This window comes from Myotis daubentonii, chromosome 15, assembly GCF_963259705.1.
Source record: "Myotis daubentonii chromosome 15, mMyoDau2.1, whole genome shotgun sequence".
In the NCBI taxonomy this organism is placed as follows: Eukaryota; Metazoa; Chordata; class Mammalia; order Chiroptera; family Vespertilionidae; genus Myotis; species Myotis daubentonii.
The window spans coordinates 28,268,547-28,286,125 of NC_081854.1; the positions used below are offsets into that span (position 1 = coordinate 28,268,547).

General features: G+C 47.8%; 3 protein-coding genes across 8 annotated transcripts in view; 1 reads left to right on the forward strand and 2 right to left on the reverse strand.

Moving 5' to 3' along the window:
• WDR88 (WD repeat domain 88) overlaps window positions 1–10,063 on the reverse strand; it is a 40,890-nt gene extending 30,827 nt beyond the window's left edge. The window contains 1 exon segment of the mRNA XM_059665531.1: window positions 9,661–10,063. Coding sequence (XP_059521514.1) covers window positions 9,661–10,020 — 360 coding nt within the window. The 5' untranslated portion in view covers window positions 10,021–10,063.
• LOC132217058 (xaa-Pro dipeptidase) overlaps window positions 1–17,579 on the forward strand; it is a 467,255-nt gene that overhangs the window by 331,951 nt on the left and 117,725 nt on the right. The window lies entirely within an intron of this gene.
• GPATCH1 (G-patch domain containing 1) overlaps window positions 11,123–17,579 on the reverse strand; it is a 58,726-nt gene continuing 52,269 nt past the window's right edge. The window contains exons 17-19 of one of the 2 annotated variants that reach the window (XM_059667004.1): window positions 14,644–14,741; window positions 12,836–12,981; window positions 11,123–11,524 (exon numbers count right to left, since the gene is read on the reverse strand). In XM_059667004.1, the coding sequence (XP_059522987.1) occupies window positions 11,494–11,524; window positions 12,836–12,981; window positions 14,644–14,741 (275 nt within the window). In that variant the 3' untranslated portion in view covers window positions 11,123–11,493. The remainder of the gene's footprint in view (window positions 11,525–12,835; window positions 12,982–14,643; window positions 14,742–17,579) is intronic. The other variant, XM_059667003.1, reaches the window with a different exon arrangement.

Sequence of the window (17,579 nt, forward strand, 5' to 3'; positions counted from 1 at the left end):
TAATCAGGGCGATATGCAAATTAACTGCCAACCAAGATGGCGGCCGGCAGCCAGGCAGCTGAAGTGAACAGGAGGCTTGCTTGCTCCAGTGATGGAGGAAGCCAAGGTTCCCCACCTGCTGCTGCTGGCCTCTGACCTGCACTCTAAGAAACAATGTTGCAATTATAGAAGCTAAACAAACCCAAGAAACCTGCTTTCAGCCAGCCAGGCCTCAGAGCTGGAGTTGCTGTGGTGCCTGGCCAGCCTGGCTGATGGCTGTTTTCAATTATAGAAGCCAAACAAAATCAGATACCTGCTTTCAGCAGCCGAGGTCTCAGAGCTGGAGCCAAGCCTCAGAGCTAAAGCCATCTCTCAGTTCCAGTGACAGCCATAAAAGGTAAATACATCCCAGAATAAAAAAAAGAAAAAAGAAAAAAAGGAGCGGTTGGGAGCTTCAGTCGCCCGCCAGCCTGAAAACAGCCCTCAGCCCCTCACCCAGACTGGCCAGGCACCCCAGTGGGGACCCCCACCCTGAAGGGGGTGTGACCAGCTGCAAACAGCCATCAGCCCCTCATCTAGGCTGGCCAGGAACACAAGCGGGACCCCCACTCTGATCTGGGACACCCTTCAGGGCAAACCAGCTGGCCCCCACCCGTGCACCAGGCCTCTATCCTATATAATAATCCTATATAATAAAAGGGTAATATGCAAATTGACCCTAACAGCAGAAAGACTGGGAATGACTGGTCACTATGACACACACTGACCACCAGGGGGCAGATGCTCAATGCAGGAGCTGCCCTCAGGTGGTCAGGGCGCTCTCACATAGGAGGAGCTCTGCTCAGCCACAAGCCAGGCTGATGGCTGCCAGTATAGCAGTGGTGGTGGGAGCCTCTCCCGCCTCCTCAGCAGCGCTAAGGATGTACGACTGCAGTTTAGGACTGCTCCCCGCTGGCAAGTGGACATCCCCTGAGGGCTGCTGGGTTGCCAGAGGGATGTCTGATTGCCATCCTAGGCCCAATCCCCCGGGGAGTGGGCCTAAGCCAGCAGGTGGTCATCCCCCGAGGGGTCCCAGACTGCAAGAGGGCACAGGCCGGGCTGAGGGACTCCCCTCCCCACCGAGGTCACAAATTTTTGTGCACCTGGCCTCTAGTCTTATCTAATAAAAGAGAAACATGGTAATTAGCGTATGACCGCTACCCTTCCCATTGGCTAATCAGGGTGATATGCAAATTAACTGCCAACCAAGATGGTGGCCGGCAGCCAGGCAGCTTGAAACTAACATGAGGCTTGCTTGCTTCAGTGACGGAGGAAACCAACGTTCCCCGCCTGCCTTGCCGGCCTCTGAGCTTGCAGTTTGAAACATTGTTACAAATATAGAAGCTAAACAAAACCCCAGAAACCTGCTTTCAGCAAGCCAGGATCTCAGAGCTGGAGTTATACATTGTTTCGATTGTAGAACCCAAACAAACCAGATACCTGCTTTCAGCAGCAGAGGCCTCAGAGCTGGAGCCTCAGAGCTAAAGCTGGCCCAGAATAAAAAAGAAAAAGAAAAAAAGGAGCGGTTGGGAGCTTCAGTCACCCACGAGCCTAAAAACAGCCCTCAGCCCCTCACCCAGACTGGCCAGGCACCCCAGTGGGGACTCCCACACTGAAGGGGGTGTGACCAGCTGCAAACAGCCATCATCCCTTCATCCAGGCTGGCCAGGCACCCCAGTGGGGACCCCCACCCTGATCCAACAGCCCCTTCAGGGAAAACCAGCCGGCCCCCACCCGTGCACCAGGCCTCTATCCTATATAGTAAAAGGGTAATATGCCTCCCAGCACCAGGATCAGCGGAGCCAAGAGGCCTCCCAGCACTGGGATCAGCATGACAGGGAGCAGCGCCCAAACCCCCTGATCGCCCTGCGGCTCTGTGTGTGACAGGAGGCGGGGCCACAACCCCCTGATCGGCCCTGCTCTGTGCCTGATAGGGGGGAGCTCCCCAACCCCCTGATCGGCCTGCGACTCTGTATGTCACAGGGTGCGGCGCCCCAACCCCCTGATCGGCCCTGCTCCATGTGTGACAGGGTGTGGTGCCCAACACACCCCCCCATGGGCCCTGCTCTGTGTGTGATGGGGTAGAGCCATAACCTCCCCATCGGCCCTGCCCTGAGTGTGAGAGTGGTGGTGCCCCAACCCCCTGATCGGCCCTGCTCTGTGGGTGATAGAGGGCGGTGCCCCAACTCCCCTATCGACCCTACTCTGTGACAGGGGGGAGCTCCTCAACCCCCTGATCGGCCCTGCTCTGTGCATGACAGGGGGGAGCTCCCCAACCCCCTGATTGACCCTGCTCTGTGCGTGACAGGAGGCAGCACCCCAACCCCCTGATTGGCCCTGCTCTGTGCATGGCAGGGTACGGAGCCCCAACCCCCCTGATGGGCCCTGCTCTGTGCGTGACATGGGGGAGCTCCCCAACCCCTGATCTACCCTGCTCTGTGCGTGACAGGGTACAGAGCCCCAACATCCCTGATGGGCCCTGCTCTGTGTGTGACAGGGGGCAATGCCCCAACCCCCTGATTGGCACTGCTCTGTGGGTGACAGGGGGTGGCGCCACAACCTCCCCATCGACCCTGCCTTTAGTGTGACAGGAGGCGGTGCCCCAACCCCCGAATCGGCCCTACCCTGAGCATGACTGAGCGTGGCATCGCAACTTCCCAATCCACCCTGCTCTGTGAATGACAGGGTGGCGCCCCAACTCCCCAATCGGCCCTGCTCTGAGCCCAACCAGGGGCTGCACCTAGGGATTGGGCCTGCCCTCTGCCACCTGGGAGCAGGCCTAAGCGAGCAGGTCTTTATCTCCTGAGGGGTCCCAGACTGCGAGAGACCACAGGCCAGGCTGAGGGACCCCCCTTCCCCTGGAGTGCACAAATTTTTGTGCACCGGGCCTCTAGTATACATATAAAAGACAAAGATGCTAATTGACCATACCTTTGCTACACCCATCAGCCAATCAGAAGAGTATGCAAATTAACCCAACAAAGCTGGCTATTAAATTTGCATACTGCAGGCGGGGCGGGACAGCGCGATCCACCACCTGCCCAGCCACCATCTGGGCCTGCCATCTGCGACCCAGCGTGGGATCCGGGCCTGCCACCTGCCATCGGGAAGCGGGCCTAAGCCAGCAGGTGTTTATCTCCTGATGGGTCCCAGACTGTGAGAAGGCACAGGTCGGGCTGAGGGACAGCCACCCACCCCTGCCAGTGCACAAATTTTTGTGCACTGGGCCTCTAGTATATATAAATAGCAAATATGCTAAGTGTCCATCCAGTAATGACTTCAGGTAGCAATGACCTGCTTCCTCTGCCTGTGACAACTAGCCTCCTTGCAGTTTCTTCAGCCCAGGAACACAACTTGCTTTATAGCCAGGTGGAAACATTTCACACTAACCAAATGTCTGTAAAGCATTTTTCCATGCCTCATTTCTTTTGATCCTCACAGAAGTCCTGCAGTAGGTAGATAGGAGACTTGGTGGAATCCTATTTTCTTTTCATTAGCCAGAAAATGGAGATTTAGAAAGTTTAGAAACTTGACCCAACTGAAAAGAAGTAAGAAATGGTGGACCTTGAAAATGATTTCAGGTTTTCTAATTGTGCAGAATATAGTCAAAAACTGCTGCGTTAAATATTTTACCCTTTGTTCTCCCTACGTGATCTACAATAATAATGTGCTTCCTGTTGATATTTACTGCTGTGTTGCTGACAATTACCTGAAAGAGAAGTTGGGGTGCTTCACTGAGCTGGAAAAAGTTTAGTTGAATCAGAAAGCAGATCTAATTAAGCAAGTTTATTCTATATCTATAAAAGTTGACTTGCGTATGCGTCATACATATAAAGCTCTCACTGGCACCAATTGCATGCATGTGTTTCGATCTGTCATTGTCAATCATGAATTTGGTTGACACTTCTATTATAGAGAAAGGGCAAATAGCAATACTAAAATACTTTTAATTAATTTCCTTTCAATTTGCACAAATTCATGCACGTGGCCACTAGTTCATTATAAAAAAACTAGAGGCCCAGTGCACAAAAATTTGTGCACTGGGGGGGGTGGTCCCCTCAGCCCTGCCTGTGCCCTCTCACAGTCTGGGACCCCTCGGGGGATGTCCACCTGCTGGCTTAGGCCTGCTCCCCAGGGGATTGGGCCTAAGCTGGCAGTCAGACATCCTTCTGGCAGCCCAGAAGCCTCCAGGGGATGTCCACTTGCCAGTGGGGAGCTGACCTAAGCTGCAGTCGGACATCCTTAGCGCTGCTGAGGAGGCGGGAGAGGCTCCTACCACCACCGCTGTATTGGCAGCCATCAGCCTGGCTTGTGGCTGAGCAGAGCTCCCCCTGTGGGAACACACTGACCACCAGGGGCAGCTCCTGCATTGAGCATCTGCCACCTGATGGTCACTGTGTGTCATAGTGACCAGTCATTCCCAGTCGTTCTGCTGTTAGGGTCAATTTGCATATTACCCTTTTATTATATAGGATAGAGGACTGGTGCATGGGTGGGGGGTGGCTGGTTTGCCCTAAAGGGTGTCCTGGATCAGGGTGGGGGTCCTGCTGGGGTGCCTGGCCATCCTGGGTGAAGGGCTGATGGCCGTTTTCAGGTTGGCCACACCCCCGAGAGACACAAGCTCCCAGCCTCTCCTTTTATTCTTTTTTTATCAGGTATCTGGGATTGATTTATCTTCTATAATTGAAACTTTGTAGCCTTGAGCGGAACCCAGAGCTGGCCAGGGTAGACAGGAAGCTTGGCTTCCTCCATTGCTGGAGGCAACCCAAGCCTCCTGCTCACTACAGCTCCGTGGCCGCCGCCATCTTTGTGATGGAGTGATGATTAATTTGCATATCACTCTTTTATTAGATAAGTGCTCAGCAAACTAGAGGGGAACTTCTCAACTTGACAAATAAATATCTACGAAAACCCTTCAAGTAACATCATATTTAATGGTAAGAAACTCAAAGCTATCCCAATAAGATCAGGTATGATGCAAAAGTGTTCCCTCTTACCACTCCTTTTCAACATTGTACCAGAAATTTGAGCTCATGCAATAAAACAAGGAAATAAAAGGTATAATATTGGGAAAAAAGAGGTAAAACTGTCTTAGTTCACAGATGACATTATCACCTATATACAAAATCTAATCTAATAAAAGACAAACATGCAAATGGACTGTAACTTCGCTACGCCTTAAGCCACATCCACCAGCCAATCAGAGCAACTATATGCAAATTAACCCAACTAAGATGGAGGCCGGCAGCCACAGAGCTGAAGCGAGCAGGAAGCTTGGTTGCTCCAGTGATGGAGGAAGCCAAGCTTCCCAGCTGGCTCTGAGCTCCACTGAAGGCAACAAAGTTTCAATTATAGAAGATAAATAAACCCCAGATACCTGCTTTCATCTGGCCATGGCCACGGAGCTGGAGCAAGCAGTAGCCAGCTCTGAGCTCCACTGAAAGCAAAAAAGTTTCAATTATAGAAGGTAAATAAATCCCAGAATAAAAAAAATAGATAAAAAGGAGAGGCTGGGAGCTTCCGTCGCCGGGGGGCTTGGCCAGCCTGAAAACGGCCCTCCGCCCCTCAACCAGGCTGGCCAGGCACCCCAGTGGGGACCCCCGACCCTGAAGGGGGTGTGACCAGCCTGCAAACAGCCATCAGCCCCTCACCCAGGCTGGTCAGGCACCCCAGCGGGACCCCCACCCTGATCCGGGACACCCTTCAGGGCAAACCAGCCGGCCCCCACCTGTGTTCCAGGCCTCTATCCTATATAATAAAAGGGTAATATGCAAACTGACCCTAACAGCAGAAAGACTGGGAATCACTGGTCACTATGACACACACTGACCACCAGGGGGCAGACGCTCAATGCAGGAGCTGCCCCCTGGTGGTTGGTGCGCTCCCACAGGGGGAGCTCTGCTCAGCCACAAGCCAGGCTGATGGTGGTAGGAGCCTCTCCTGCCTCCTCAGTAGTGCTAAGGATGTCCAACTGAAGCTTAGGCCTGCTCCCCGCTTCAAGTGGACATCCCCCGAGGGCTCCCAGGCTGCCAGAGGGATGTCTGATTGCCAGCTTAGGCCCAATTCCCCAGGGAGCGGGCCTAAACCAGCAGTTGGTCATCCCCCAAGGGGTCCCAGACTGTGAGAGGCCAGGCTGAGGTGCCCCCCTAAGTGCACAAATTTTTGTGCACCGGGCCTCTAGTCCAAAAGAATCAACAAAACACTTCTGGAACAAATAGTGATTATAGAACGGTTGTAGGATACAAGGCAGAAGGTTAATCACTTTCCTGTGCACTACTACTAGCAATGAACAAGTGGAATTTTAACTTTAAAACACAGTATCATTTTTTTAAAAAAGAATAAAACACAGCCCTAGCTGGTTTGGCTCAGTGGATAGAGCCTACAGACTGAAAGGTCTTGGGCTCGATTCCAGTCAAGGGCATATGCCCAGGTTATGGGCTTGATCCCCAGTTGGGGGCGTGCAGGAGATAGCCAATCAATGATTCTCTCTCATCATTGATGTTTTCATCTCTCTCTCTCCCTCTCATTATCTCTCTGAAATCAATAAAGAAAATATTTTTTTAAAGTATATGAGAAGATTACTTAGGTTATATGCAAAGCCTACACCTTTTTACATAGGGACTTCAACATCCATGGATTTTGGTATCTTGGGTATGGGGGAGGGGTTCTAGGACCAATTCCCCAAGGACACGTGCAGGGCCAGGGAACCTGCAACCAAGTGAACACACACTGACCACCAGGGGGCAGACGCTCAATGCAGGAGCCCGGGACTCTTCAGTCCACAGGCCAACGCTCTACCCACTGAGCCAAACTGGCTAGGACAGTGATGGCGAACCTTTTGAGCTCGGCGTGTCAGCATTTTGAAAAACCCTAACTTAACTCTGGTGCCGTGTCGCATATAGAAATTTTTTGATATTTGCAACCATAGTAAAACAAAGACTTATATTTTTTATATTTATTTTATATATTTAAATGCCATTTAACAAAGAAAAATCAACCAAAAAAATGAGTTCGCGTGTCACCTCTGACACGCGTGTCATAGGTTCGCCATCACTGCTCTAGGGCAAACTAAACATATTCTTAACATATAATTCAGCAATCACATGCATATAGAATTTCTCAACTTCTGTCAATCTGGTGGATTATAAAAATCTCAGACCAAAAATATCATAAGCCACCTGAGTGTGCATCCACAAGAAACTGGTTAAATCCATCAGAGGACAGCTAGCCAATGGGATACCTAATACTGTATTCATAAAAAGGAACAAGGAAGTTCTTTTACGTGTGTGTGTGTGTGTGTGTGCGCGCGCGTGCGCACATACACACACACCTTAAATTTACTTTATTCCAAAATATATTTTATCTAATTTTAAATTTACATAAAGTCTATGTGAATTGAAAATACTCCTTAGGGTTGGTTTTATAAGGTGGGGGAGGTTTCATAAATTAAACCTCAGGGAGGAAAACAGTAAACTGTCCCCTCCTCCCCCCCCCCACACTCCCCCTACACCCCACCCCCGCAACTGGGGTTCAGCACTAGGGTCTGTGATTTTGATCCCCTGGGGAGCCAGAAGCAGCTACATTGGCAGAGGGAGAAAGCAGAAGGTCCTTGGGTCCAGATCCTACAAGAACTAGGGGTTTGTCAGCTTTGTTGTGGCTGAAACCAAGGAAAGCAGCTCAGCTCAGCTTCCACTGGCGCTCAGGTGGCGGCCACACAGTATTCCAGGGGCCTCCTGGCCTGGCCAGGCGCTAGCACCAGGTCGGCCAGGCTGGGTAGGGGCGGGGTGGGGATCACTCAAATGAAGTTATTTCTTCACTGATGTGGAAAGATTCCTAAAATATACTCATTAAAACATTTGTTTTAGCCCGGCCAGAGGTCTCCATTGATTGAGCATCGTCCCATGTACTGAAAGATTGTCGATTGGATTCCCAATCAGGGCACATACCTGGATTGCTGGTTCAATCCGGTCAAAGTGTGTGTGGAAGGCAAGCAATGGATGTTTCTCTCACGTCAATGTTTCTCTCCTTCTCTCTCTCTCTCTCCCTCCCTCCTTCTTTCTTTCTTTCTCTCCCTGCCTCTCTCTCTCTAAGCATGCCCTTAGATGAGGATTTTAAAAACAATTAAGGTGCAAAAGAGGTCTATAAAGTATGCCTCAATTTATGTATGTACTGGTAAATTCATAAAATACCTCTGTAAGGATACAAAAGAAACTAAAAACATGTGTTGCCCCTCTAGAGGGAAATAGGGTAGTTGGAGGGCAGGGGTGCTAAAGAGACTTTTGTTTTGTTTTAAAAAGGCTTTTATATCTATTGAATTTGAATCTTGAGAATATAAATAAAATATAATCCCTGTGCTCTCCTTAACTTTACTGTTCAAAGAAATCAGAATAAATAGCATAACTCAAAGCACAGCAAAGCATTTTGCTTTCTCTTCAAACAGACTTCCCCATGGAGACCCCAGGGCAGGGTGGGGGTCAGTCAGTGACAATCACAGTGGTAACTGCTCTGAGGACAGCTGAGTCGCCTGGATCTCACTCTGATCCAGGCTTCCCATGTGTGCAGGAGAGTCTGGCTCCTATTCCCGCAATGAACGCAGGCATTCACCAGGCATAGGTTACATTTCTTTCCAGTCTCTCACTGAACTTAACCATCTCTTTCCATGAGAGCACTTCAGTCTTTCTTCAGCCCAGGGAGCTTTTCTTGCTTTCCTCCAGCGTTTCTCTCCTCCGCCATCTCCCCCTACCTCTCCTACACCGCTCACCTGCACATTGGCTCTTCTGATCTCTCCTGTGCTGTTTGCTGCCCTTCTGTTTCAGCTCTCCCCACTGATGTTAAAGCCTTCATGGAGGATTTGGTTTGGAAATCCTCTTTTTCACCCCCAACAATTTTCTCTGTTCACAGATTATTTCCTCTTTCCAACTGCAGTCTTTTTTTCTTCTTCTTCTTTTTTTAATCACTACAACGTCTCTCCAACATCACTGAGAATACCAAGTAGTGCCCTGGCAAGCGTGGCTCAGTTGGTTGAGCGTTGCCCCATGTCCCAGGGGGTCCCAGGTTGGATTCTCAGTCAGGGCACATGCCCAGGTTGTGGGCTCTGTTCCCAGTAGAAGGCAGCTGATCGATGGTTCTTTCTTATTGATGTTTCTTTCTCCCTCTCCCTTCCTCTCTCTAAATTCAATGAAAAAATATATTTTAAAAAGAATACAAAGCAGTGTTGTTAGGTCTTTATGTTTTTATCTTATTATTGCTATTCTAAGTTTTCTGTTGCTGGTGGTGCTGTTTAATGGATAGGGAGGGTTCCTTCATGACTTAGGAATGTCACCATGGGGATATTTAGAGGCTCAGCGGGAGACCCCAGAGTCTGGGTTGGGTCAGGGTAGCTGCTTTAAAACACTGTCCCCACCACCCACCCCCTTCCCAGGACAATCCTGTTTCCCCAGCGACGTCCAGTGGGAAGCCCCTAGCCGGCAGCCACTTCGAAGCCTTTGTCCACTAGGTGTGCCTCAAGCGGGGCACTGGGCGCAGAGCTCCCCTGGGGGTCCCAGCGAAGCCGGGAGTCTGTCACGGGTATTCTCTCGCGTGCTCTTACCCGCCCCGTGTGTGGGGAACAAGCCGCCACCCCTCCCCAAGGGCAGTTCTAACCTTGGAGAGGGGCTCCTGGTCGCCCCAGAACTTCTTTTCAGGAACTGGTTGCTTCTGGGGCACGTTCAGTTCCATGGCCAGGGGGTTCAAGGAGGACAGCGTTTGACTCTGCCGAACCTCCGAGATCAGCTTCTGGAAGCGGCCAACAGCCCTGATCAAGGTCACCCAAGGCAGCTTTCTGCGTCCCAGTGCGCCCTCCAGGGGCGGCTGCACACTTCTTTGCTGGGGCGCTGTCTTCCCATCCTTGCCCCCGTATTTTAGGGAGCTTGTCCGCTTGTTCAGGTATTTTAGGGAGCTTGCCATCTCACCCTTGTCCGAGTATTTTGGGGAGCTGGTAGGGCGCGGTGGCTGGGAGGCCATCTTAGAGCAGTGCCTGCCAGTGGCCAGCACCGAGCCTGGCTGAAAACGGTGGCCTCGCGTGCCCCGCGCCGTGCCCTGCGCCCCTGCGCCGGTGCCCGACACGCCGCCCCTCCCCCAGAGGCCCGGCAATCTCGCTGCTTCCTCTCCTTGGAGAACAGGGGCTTGGAATTCTGGACACAAAAGGCCCCAGGCCACGAGTGTGTAACCTGCGCCCCATCCTCAAGACCTTGCTTGTCTTCCTGGCTCCCTCTCCCAGGACTATCTGTGCGTCCTCGGCCTCTCTAGGGGCTCTCAGTCAACCCACTTTATGTCAATAACAGAGAAATGGTCATTAAGGTAAAGACTCGGTTCTGGATGAATTAAGAGGTAGTAATTAGGGGCGGGGTACACACAATATGCAGAGCAGGAGGGAAATACCTGTCACAGTGCCAATGAAAATAACAGGACAAAATGTCAAGTGCTACTCAGGTGGTAGTCCTACCATTAGAATAAGACTATGGGTATTACAAAATATCCAGGGTTGCCATCTCTGGGTGGGCAGAAGTGCTTTTCTTTCCTTTCTCCTTTAAAAATTGTTCTGATTTTTCTACGATATTATTTTGATAATATTAGAAAACTCTGTAATTTGCGTTTATCAAAGGTCTCATCAGTGCAGAGGAGGCAGCCTCAGAGAAGGGGCGGGGGGGGGGGGCACACTCTCTGACTCTTGGTCTTGGTGCCTCAGATACATCGGTGACTTCTACCCTGAGAGGCTGAGGATCCTGGCACTGTTCCACCCATGGATTCCTGGCTGCCATCAACCACCAGAGGGAGGAGCCAGACAGAGGGAAACTGCAGGAGGGCAAAGGAACCCACCACCTCCCCCTACCCCAGTCCTAGATCAGTTCAGCTGTCCTTGTCTGGATTTGGCTTTCTTCATAACAAAATGAGAGAATAGTCTTTACTTTTCATTCTTTTTTAGAGTTTCAAGAGATAAAAAATCAAGAAGGAAATAGAAAAATCCATTTTAATTAAACTGTACAGTCTGAATTTTTTCCTTGACACTAACTGAAGTTAAAAATAGAAGCCGCCGAAACCGGTTTGGCTCAGTGGATAGAGCGTCGGCCTGCGGACTGAAAGGTCCCAGGTTCGATTCCGGTCAAGGGCATGTACCTGGGTTGCGGGCGCATCTCCAGTGGGAGATGTGCAGGAGGCAGCTGGTCGATGTTTCTCTCTCATCGATGTTTCTGACTCTCTATCTCTCTCCCTTCCTCTCTGTGAAAAATCAATAAAATATATTTAAAAAAAAAAAAAAAAATAGAAGCCAATTTCTGTGACCTTCCAAGGCAGCCTTTGAAATGTCAAGGTTTTAAAAATTATTTTACAGCATGAATTTACATATAAATACAATCTGTACAATGTATTAACTGAGCAATCAATGGACTTCCATCATGGAGGAGATCTGGTTTCGGAACAGGCCAGGGCAGAATTCAACTACTGCCTCCTTAGGGGAAGATGTTTTAACCTGGAAACAAAAGTAACAGAGAGAAGGAAGTTATATATGAACTGAAAGGCCAAACAGCTCAGTTTTATTAATGCTTTGCTATGCTATGACACTGGGATGCAGGGTTTCTTTTTCATCACTGCTAATTTACTCACCCTGACTAATACTGGCTATACACTTGGAGAAAGTTAAGTGGTTACACTGTTCTGTTTGAAATTAAAAAAAAAAAAACACACTACAAAAGCATGAAAACAGTTTACATATATATAAAATCTTGAGTTAGGGAAGGCCTTTAAAAGACAAAAATGAAAAACATACCAAAAAAATTGGTTAAATGAGTGCATCAAAAATTAAAGTTTCTGTACAACAAAGATAGTTAAAATTATGACAGGTAATACACTTAAACACAAAGGATTAATATCCAAAATTATTATTTTTTAATTACTAAAAACCAGTAAAACAATCTCATAGGAAACAGAACACTGCAAGTACATGAGCAAGCTATTCACAAAAGAGCACATGGCAGAGGCTGAGAAACACAGGAAAGGATGCCCAACCTCGTTAGTAATCCAGGAAGTGAAAATTAAAATGAGATGCCAGTCTTTACTCATCACACTGGCAAACAATTCTGTACCATTTACACTTGATGTAATAACAAGGTGCTCTCATCATCTAAACTGATACAGCCACATTTGGAAATAATCGGGCAGTATTTATTCATTCTAAATGTTCACACTCTATGCTACATGAAATTATATTCTTTATATTAAACATGCAGCCCTAGCTGGTTTGGGTCAGTGGATAGAGCATCGGCCTGCAGACTGAAGGGTCCCAGGTTTGATTCCAGTCAAGGGCACATGCCGGGTTATTGGCTGGATCCCCAGTGGGGGGCGTGCAGGAGGCAGGCGATCAATGATTCTCTCTCATCATTGATGTTTCTATCTCTCTCTCCCTCGCCCTTTCTCTCTGAAATCAATATAAATATATTTTTTAAAAAAAACAGAACATAACAAAATGTATATGTACACGTTACCAGTGTATAGTTAAGCAAAAAAAATCTTGTAAGTTACATGTGAAACTAACAGCAGAGGTTACTGTAGAAAGAGAAGTTTGGGGAATTGGTCAAGGGCCACTTTAAGATTTATCTGTAAGGTATGAATTTTCACAGTGATAACATATTCACATATTACATATGTAATTAAAAATTAACTTTTCAATAAGCCTATTTAATATGCAAGTTTATCATTTCTGATGTCTGCCTCTAAGCAAATACATCAAGATTTTAATAAACCTTTGAGAGGTTCCTGAAAACCACCGTCTTCCATTGCCTACCGTCTTAGCAGTTCCTGGGGTGACATGTCTGAGGTGTCTTCTTCACTCTGGCTGTCACTGCTGTCGGCACTCTCAGAACTACTACTTTTTTCTGACTTTTTATTCTTTTGCTTGCCTTTGTGTTTGTGCTTCCGATGTTTCTTTTTCTTAAAAAAAAAAAAAAAAGTTGCTGGAATACACAAGCACACACACTCACACAGGTGTTTCCCTTCCTAATTCAGTATATGACAGGCTAATGAGGCATTTGATTGCTGGAGTCATTCAAAAACAAAAGCAAAACCTCATTTGGGGTGAACTTTAGCCTAGTGTGAAACAGGCCAGGAGCGTTCCGCTCCGCACACTGTCCACAGGGCCCCACTCACAGAACTGACCCTCTAGCGACAGGCACAGCAGAACCAGGCAGATGCAGGCAGGATGCTGCCTTGACACTTAGTGCCCCTCTTATCCAAGGTGACCCTTGCCTCTTCCCATAAACTGACTGGCCCATTTTGTTAGGCATATGTGATAAACTACACATCAGGATGCGAACACCCTGGAAATGCACAAAGTAGAAACTGGTAAGAGAACAGCAGACACACTGGTAAGAAACCAATTAATTTGGTTTTTGAACCTGTCAGCACCAACTTTTTCCTTTCACTACAAGTGAACTTTCCTCATCTTCTATGCTCAGGAACCCTTTTTTTCTGATAATCAATCAGGGAACTGTTTTTAATAAATTCCACTACTGCCCAGACCACTTTGGGTACCCAACACTAATACTAACTGAATTAAAAGCCAGTGTTGCCCTGGCTGGTTGAGCAACAATGGTTAGAGCAACAACCTGCACACAGTAGGGTCACAGATTCAATTCCTGGTCAAGAGCACGTACCTGGGTTGCAGGTTTGATCCCCAGCCCCAGTCATGTGGGAGGCAATCAATCGATGTGTCTTTCTCACATTGATGTTTCTCTCTCTCTCTCTCTCTCTCTCTCTCTCTCTCTCTCTCTCTCTCTCCCCCCCCTTCACTTCCACTCTCTAAAAAGCCATGCAAAAATTTCCTCAGGAGAGGATTCACACAAAAATAAAAATTAAAAAAGCCTGTGCCTAACTAAAAAGAAGACTTGGCCCTAGCTGATTTGGCTCAGTGGATAGAGTGTCAGATTGAGGACTGAAGGGTCCCTGGATCGATTCCCTGTCAGGGCATATACCTGGGTTGCGGGCTCGATCCCCAGGAGGGGTCGTTCAGGAGGCATCCGATCAATAATTCTCTCTCTTCATTGATGTTTCTATCTCTCTCTCTCTCTTCCTCTTTGAAATCAATAAAAATATATTTTTTAAAAAAGAAGAAGACATGGACCATGAGGTAAGGGAAGTCAACAGTGAACACATACATTATACATTCAGGTTTTCTTTATTTCAAATATTAAACTATGGACCAACATCTTTATGTAATGAGAAATGTCCAAAATAACACCTTCATTTAATACTGAGTGAGTGATCAAATAAAATTTTTATTATTTAATACTCAACCATTATTCTAAGATACTTAAATGTCCTTTTTCCTAATTTTGAATAATCACAAATAAAAACTTTTTAAAGTACAACTGAACAAATTAAAATATTCCATTTGAAAGAAAAACAAAGTTTCTGAAAATCGAGGGTTTACAAAGAATGTCTAGTCCACACTTCTGTCAAGTTGTCGAAAAACCCATGCGCCCCCATTTTGGCCACAAGACACCCTTCAGCGGGCTTCATGGGGGCTTGTCTGGATGACAGAAGCAGGGGTGACAAACCCACACACTGAGCCCAGGGCACCCAGAAGTCACTTACCTTCTCTTTCTTCCGTCTGTGCTCTTTCTTGGTCTTACGTTTTTCTTTGTTCTTTTTATGTTTCTCTTTTTGAGGAGCCTCAAGTTTCTGACGAGCATCTGAAACACAAATGCAATAAACACAGGAACTACAGGGGGAAATAAAGCTAAATTCTTGAATTAGGAATATGCCTTAGATGGGATGACTAACATTAAGGCAGAACTCCTGCCCTGCCTCACTGATATACAAATAGATCAGCATATCACGTGTTAGCTCTATATAGGGAGTTCCAAAACATGTATACACACTCTTTGAATAATTATAAAGGCAGAGTTTATTAAAATACATTTGATTTTCAAAATTGAGCTATCAGCCATTACAGTATGTATACATTTTGGGGGGACACCCTGCATTTAAAAACTGCCAGAAACATCAACATAAGTCCTGTCTGATCCAATGAGCATCTTGGCAGATGAAGACAAAGTCAGACTAGAATGCCCATAAGCTTTTGTAATTAACATCCTAGAGTAAGCTCAGAGTCTGAACCTCAGCTGTGTCGCCAGCTCTGTGATCGACCTTGGGCACCTTGCTTAACCTCTCCAAGTCTCAGCTTCCCCTTCCATAAACAGGGATAAGAAGAATCCCATGCCGAAACCGGTTTGGCTCAGTGGATAGAGCGTCGGCCTGCGGACTGAGGGGTCCCGGGTTCGATTCCGGTCAGGGGCGTGTACCTGGGTTGCGGGCACATCCCCAGTGGGAGATGTGCAGGAGGCAGCTGATCGATGTTTCTCTCTCATCGATGTTTCTAACTCTCTGTCTCTCTCCCTTCCTCTCTGTAAAAAATCAATAAAATGTATTTAAAAAAAAAAGAAGAATCCCTAACTCCTTAGGGACATAGAGAGGATTAAATGGGACTTCAAACAGGAATCCCATAGCCTGGTATCTGGCATATAAGCTCCTCTCATATCACCCTCCCTTCACAAAAGCACATTCAACATGAATTCGTCTTATAAGTAGAAACACTAAAACACTAGCATCAGAGCAACACAATATATGTAATCATTAAAATTACAAGTTGCAGGCACCTAAATTCTCCACCTCCAAATTCTGACCAAAATATTTTCATAGGTCATTAATTTCCTGGTACCCAAACCCACAAAAATTCATAATAGTAGAAGCAGTTTAAATTATTAAATCATCTTTTTCCACCTAAAGAAAGTGCCAAGTGTTTCAGGTATGGATATTTTCCAAACCCAGTTAACAGGTGTCTGCAATTTTCTATTCCTATAGTTTGGTCATATTTTTCAAAAACTGACCTCCCCAACCTTTATTTTTTTAATTAAAAATTATTTTTATTGTTGACAGTATTACAGATTCTCCACCTTCCCTTCCCCAATTTTGCCCCATCCATTCAGCCCCTCCCCACTCCCCAGCCTTTCACCACTCTATTGTCTGTGACCAGGGGCTATGCATATACATACATGAGTTCTTTGTTTATCTGTCCTCATTCCCCACCACCATCCAAGGTATGTCAGTTTGTTCCATGTCTCCACACTGTGGGACTTATTTTGTTGGTCGATTTATTTTGTTCATTAGATTTCACATGTAAGAGATCATGTATAGTTGTCTTTCTCCGACTGGCTTATTTTGCTTAGCATAATACTCTCCAGCCCAGCCGGTGTGGTTCAGTGGTTAAGCACCAACCCATGAACCAGGAGGTCACAGTTCAATTACCAGTTAGGGCACATGCTGGGGTTGCAGGCTCAATCCCCAGTAGGGGGCATGCAAGAGGCAGCCAATCAATGATTCTCTCTCATCATTGATGTTGCTGTCTCTCTCTCCCGCTCCCTTCCTCTCTCTGAAATAAATAAAAAAAGACTCTCCAGGTCCATGCATGCTGTCTCAAAGGGTAAGAGATCCTTCTTTTTCACAGCTGCATAGTATTCCATTGTGTACATGTACCACAGTTTTTTAATTCATTCACCTACTGATGGGCATTTAGGCTGTTTCCAAATCTTAGCTATTGTAAACAATGCTGCTATGAACATAGGAGTGCATATATCCTTTCTGATTGGTATTTCAGGGGTTTTAAGATATATTCCCAGAAGTGGGATCACTAGGTCAAATGGCAGTTCCATTTTTAATTTTTTGAGGAACTCCATACTATTTTTCAAGTGGCTGCACCGTCTGCATTCTCACCAGCAGTGTACTAGGGTTCCCTTCTCTCCACATCCTTGCCAGCATTTATTGTTTGTGAGGTGGTATGTCATTGTTGTTGTTGTCCTATCTAATAAAGGAGAAAAATGGTAATTGGCGTACGACGATACCCTTTTCATTGGCTAATCAGGGCTATATGCAAATTAACTGCCAACTATGATTGGCAGTTAACTGCCAACAAGATGGCGGTTAATTTGCATATGTAGGCACAATGCAGGGAGGCGAAAGGGAAAGCAGGAAGAAGCCCCCTGCCACTGACAGTGATCGGAAACCCAGGGGGGAGCTAAGAGCTGGGGGGCAGGGCAAAGGCGGCCCTGGGACCGCCTTTGCCCTGCCCCCCAGCCATGATCAGAGAATCAGGCGCCTTTGCCGCCCTGGCCAGTGATAGCAGGAAGTAGGGGTGGAGCCAGCGATGGGAGCTGGGCACGGTCAAAGCTGGTAGTCCCGGGAGCTAGGGGTCCCTTGCCTGGGCCTAAAGCGGAGCCCACGATTGCGGGGCCGCTGCAGCTGCGGGTCCCCGCTGCCCGCCGGACGTCTCAGCCAGAGGCGTTAGGCCTGGGCAGGGCCGGAGCCTGCAACCGCGGGGACCTGGGGGTCCCCTGCCCAGGCCTGACACCTCTGCCAGAGGCCTCAGGCCTGGTCAAGGGGCCGATCCGGTGATTGGTGATTGGAGGGTGATGAGGGTCAACTCCTCTGGCCGAGGCATCAGGCCTGGGTGGGGGGCGGAGCCGGGGATTGGG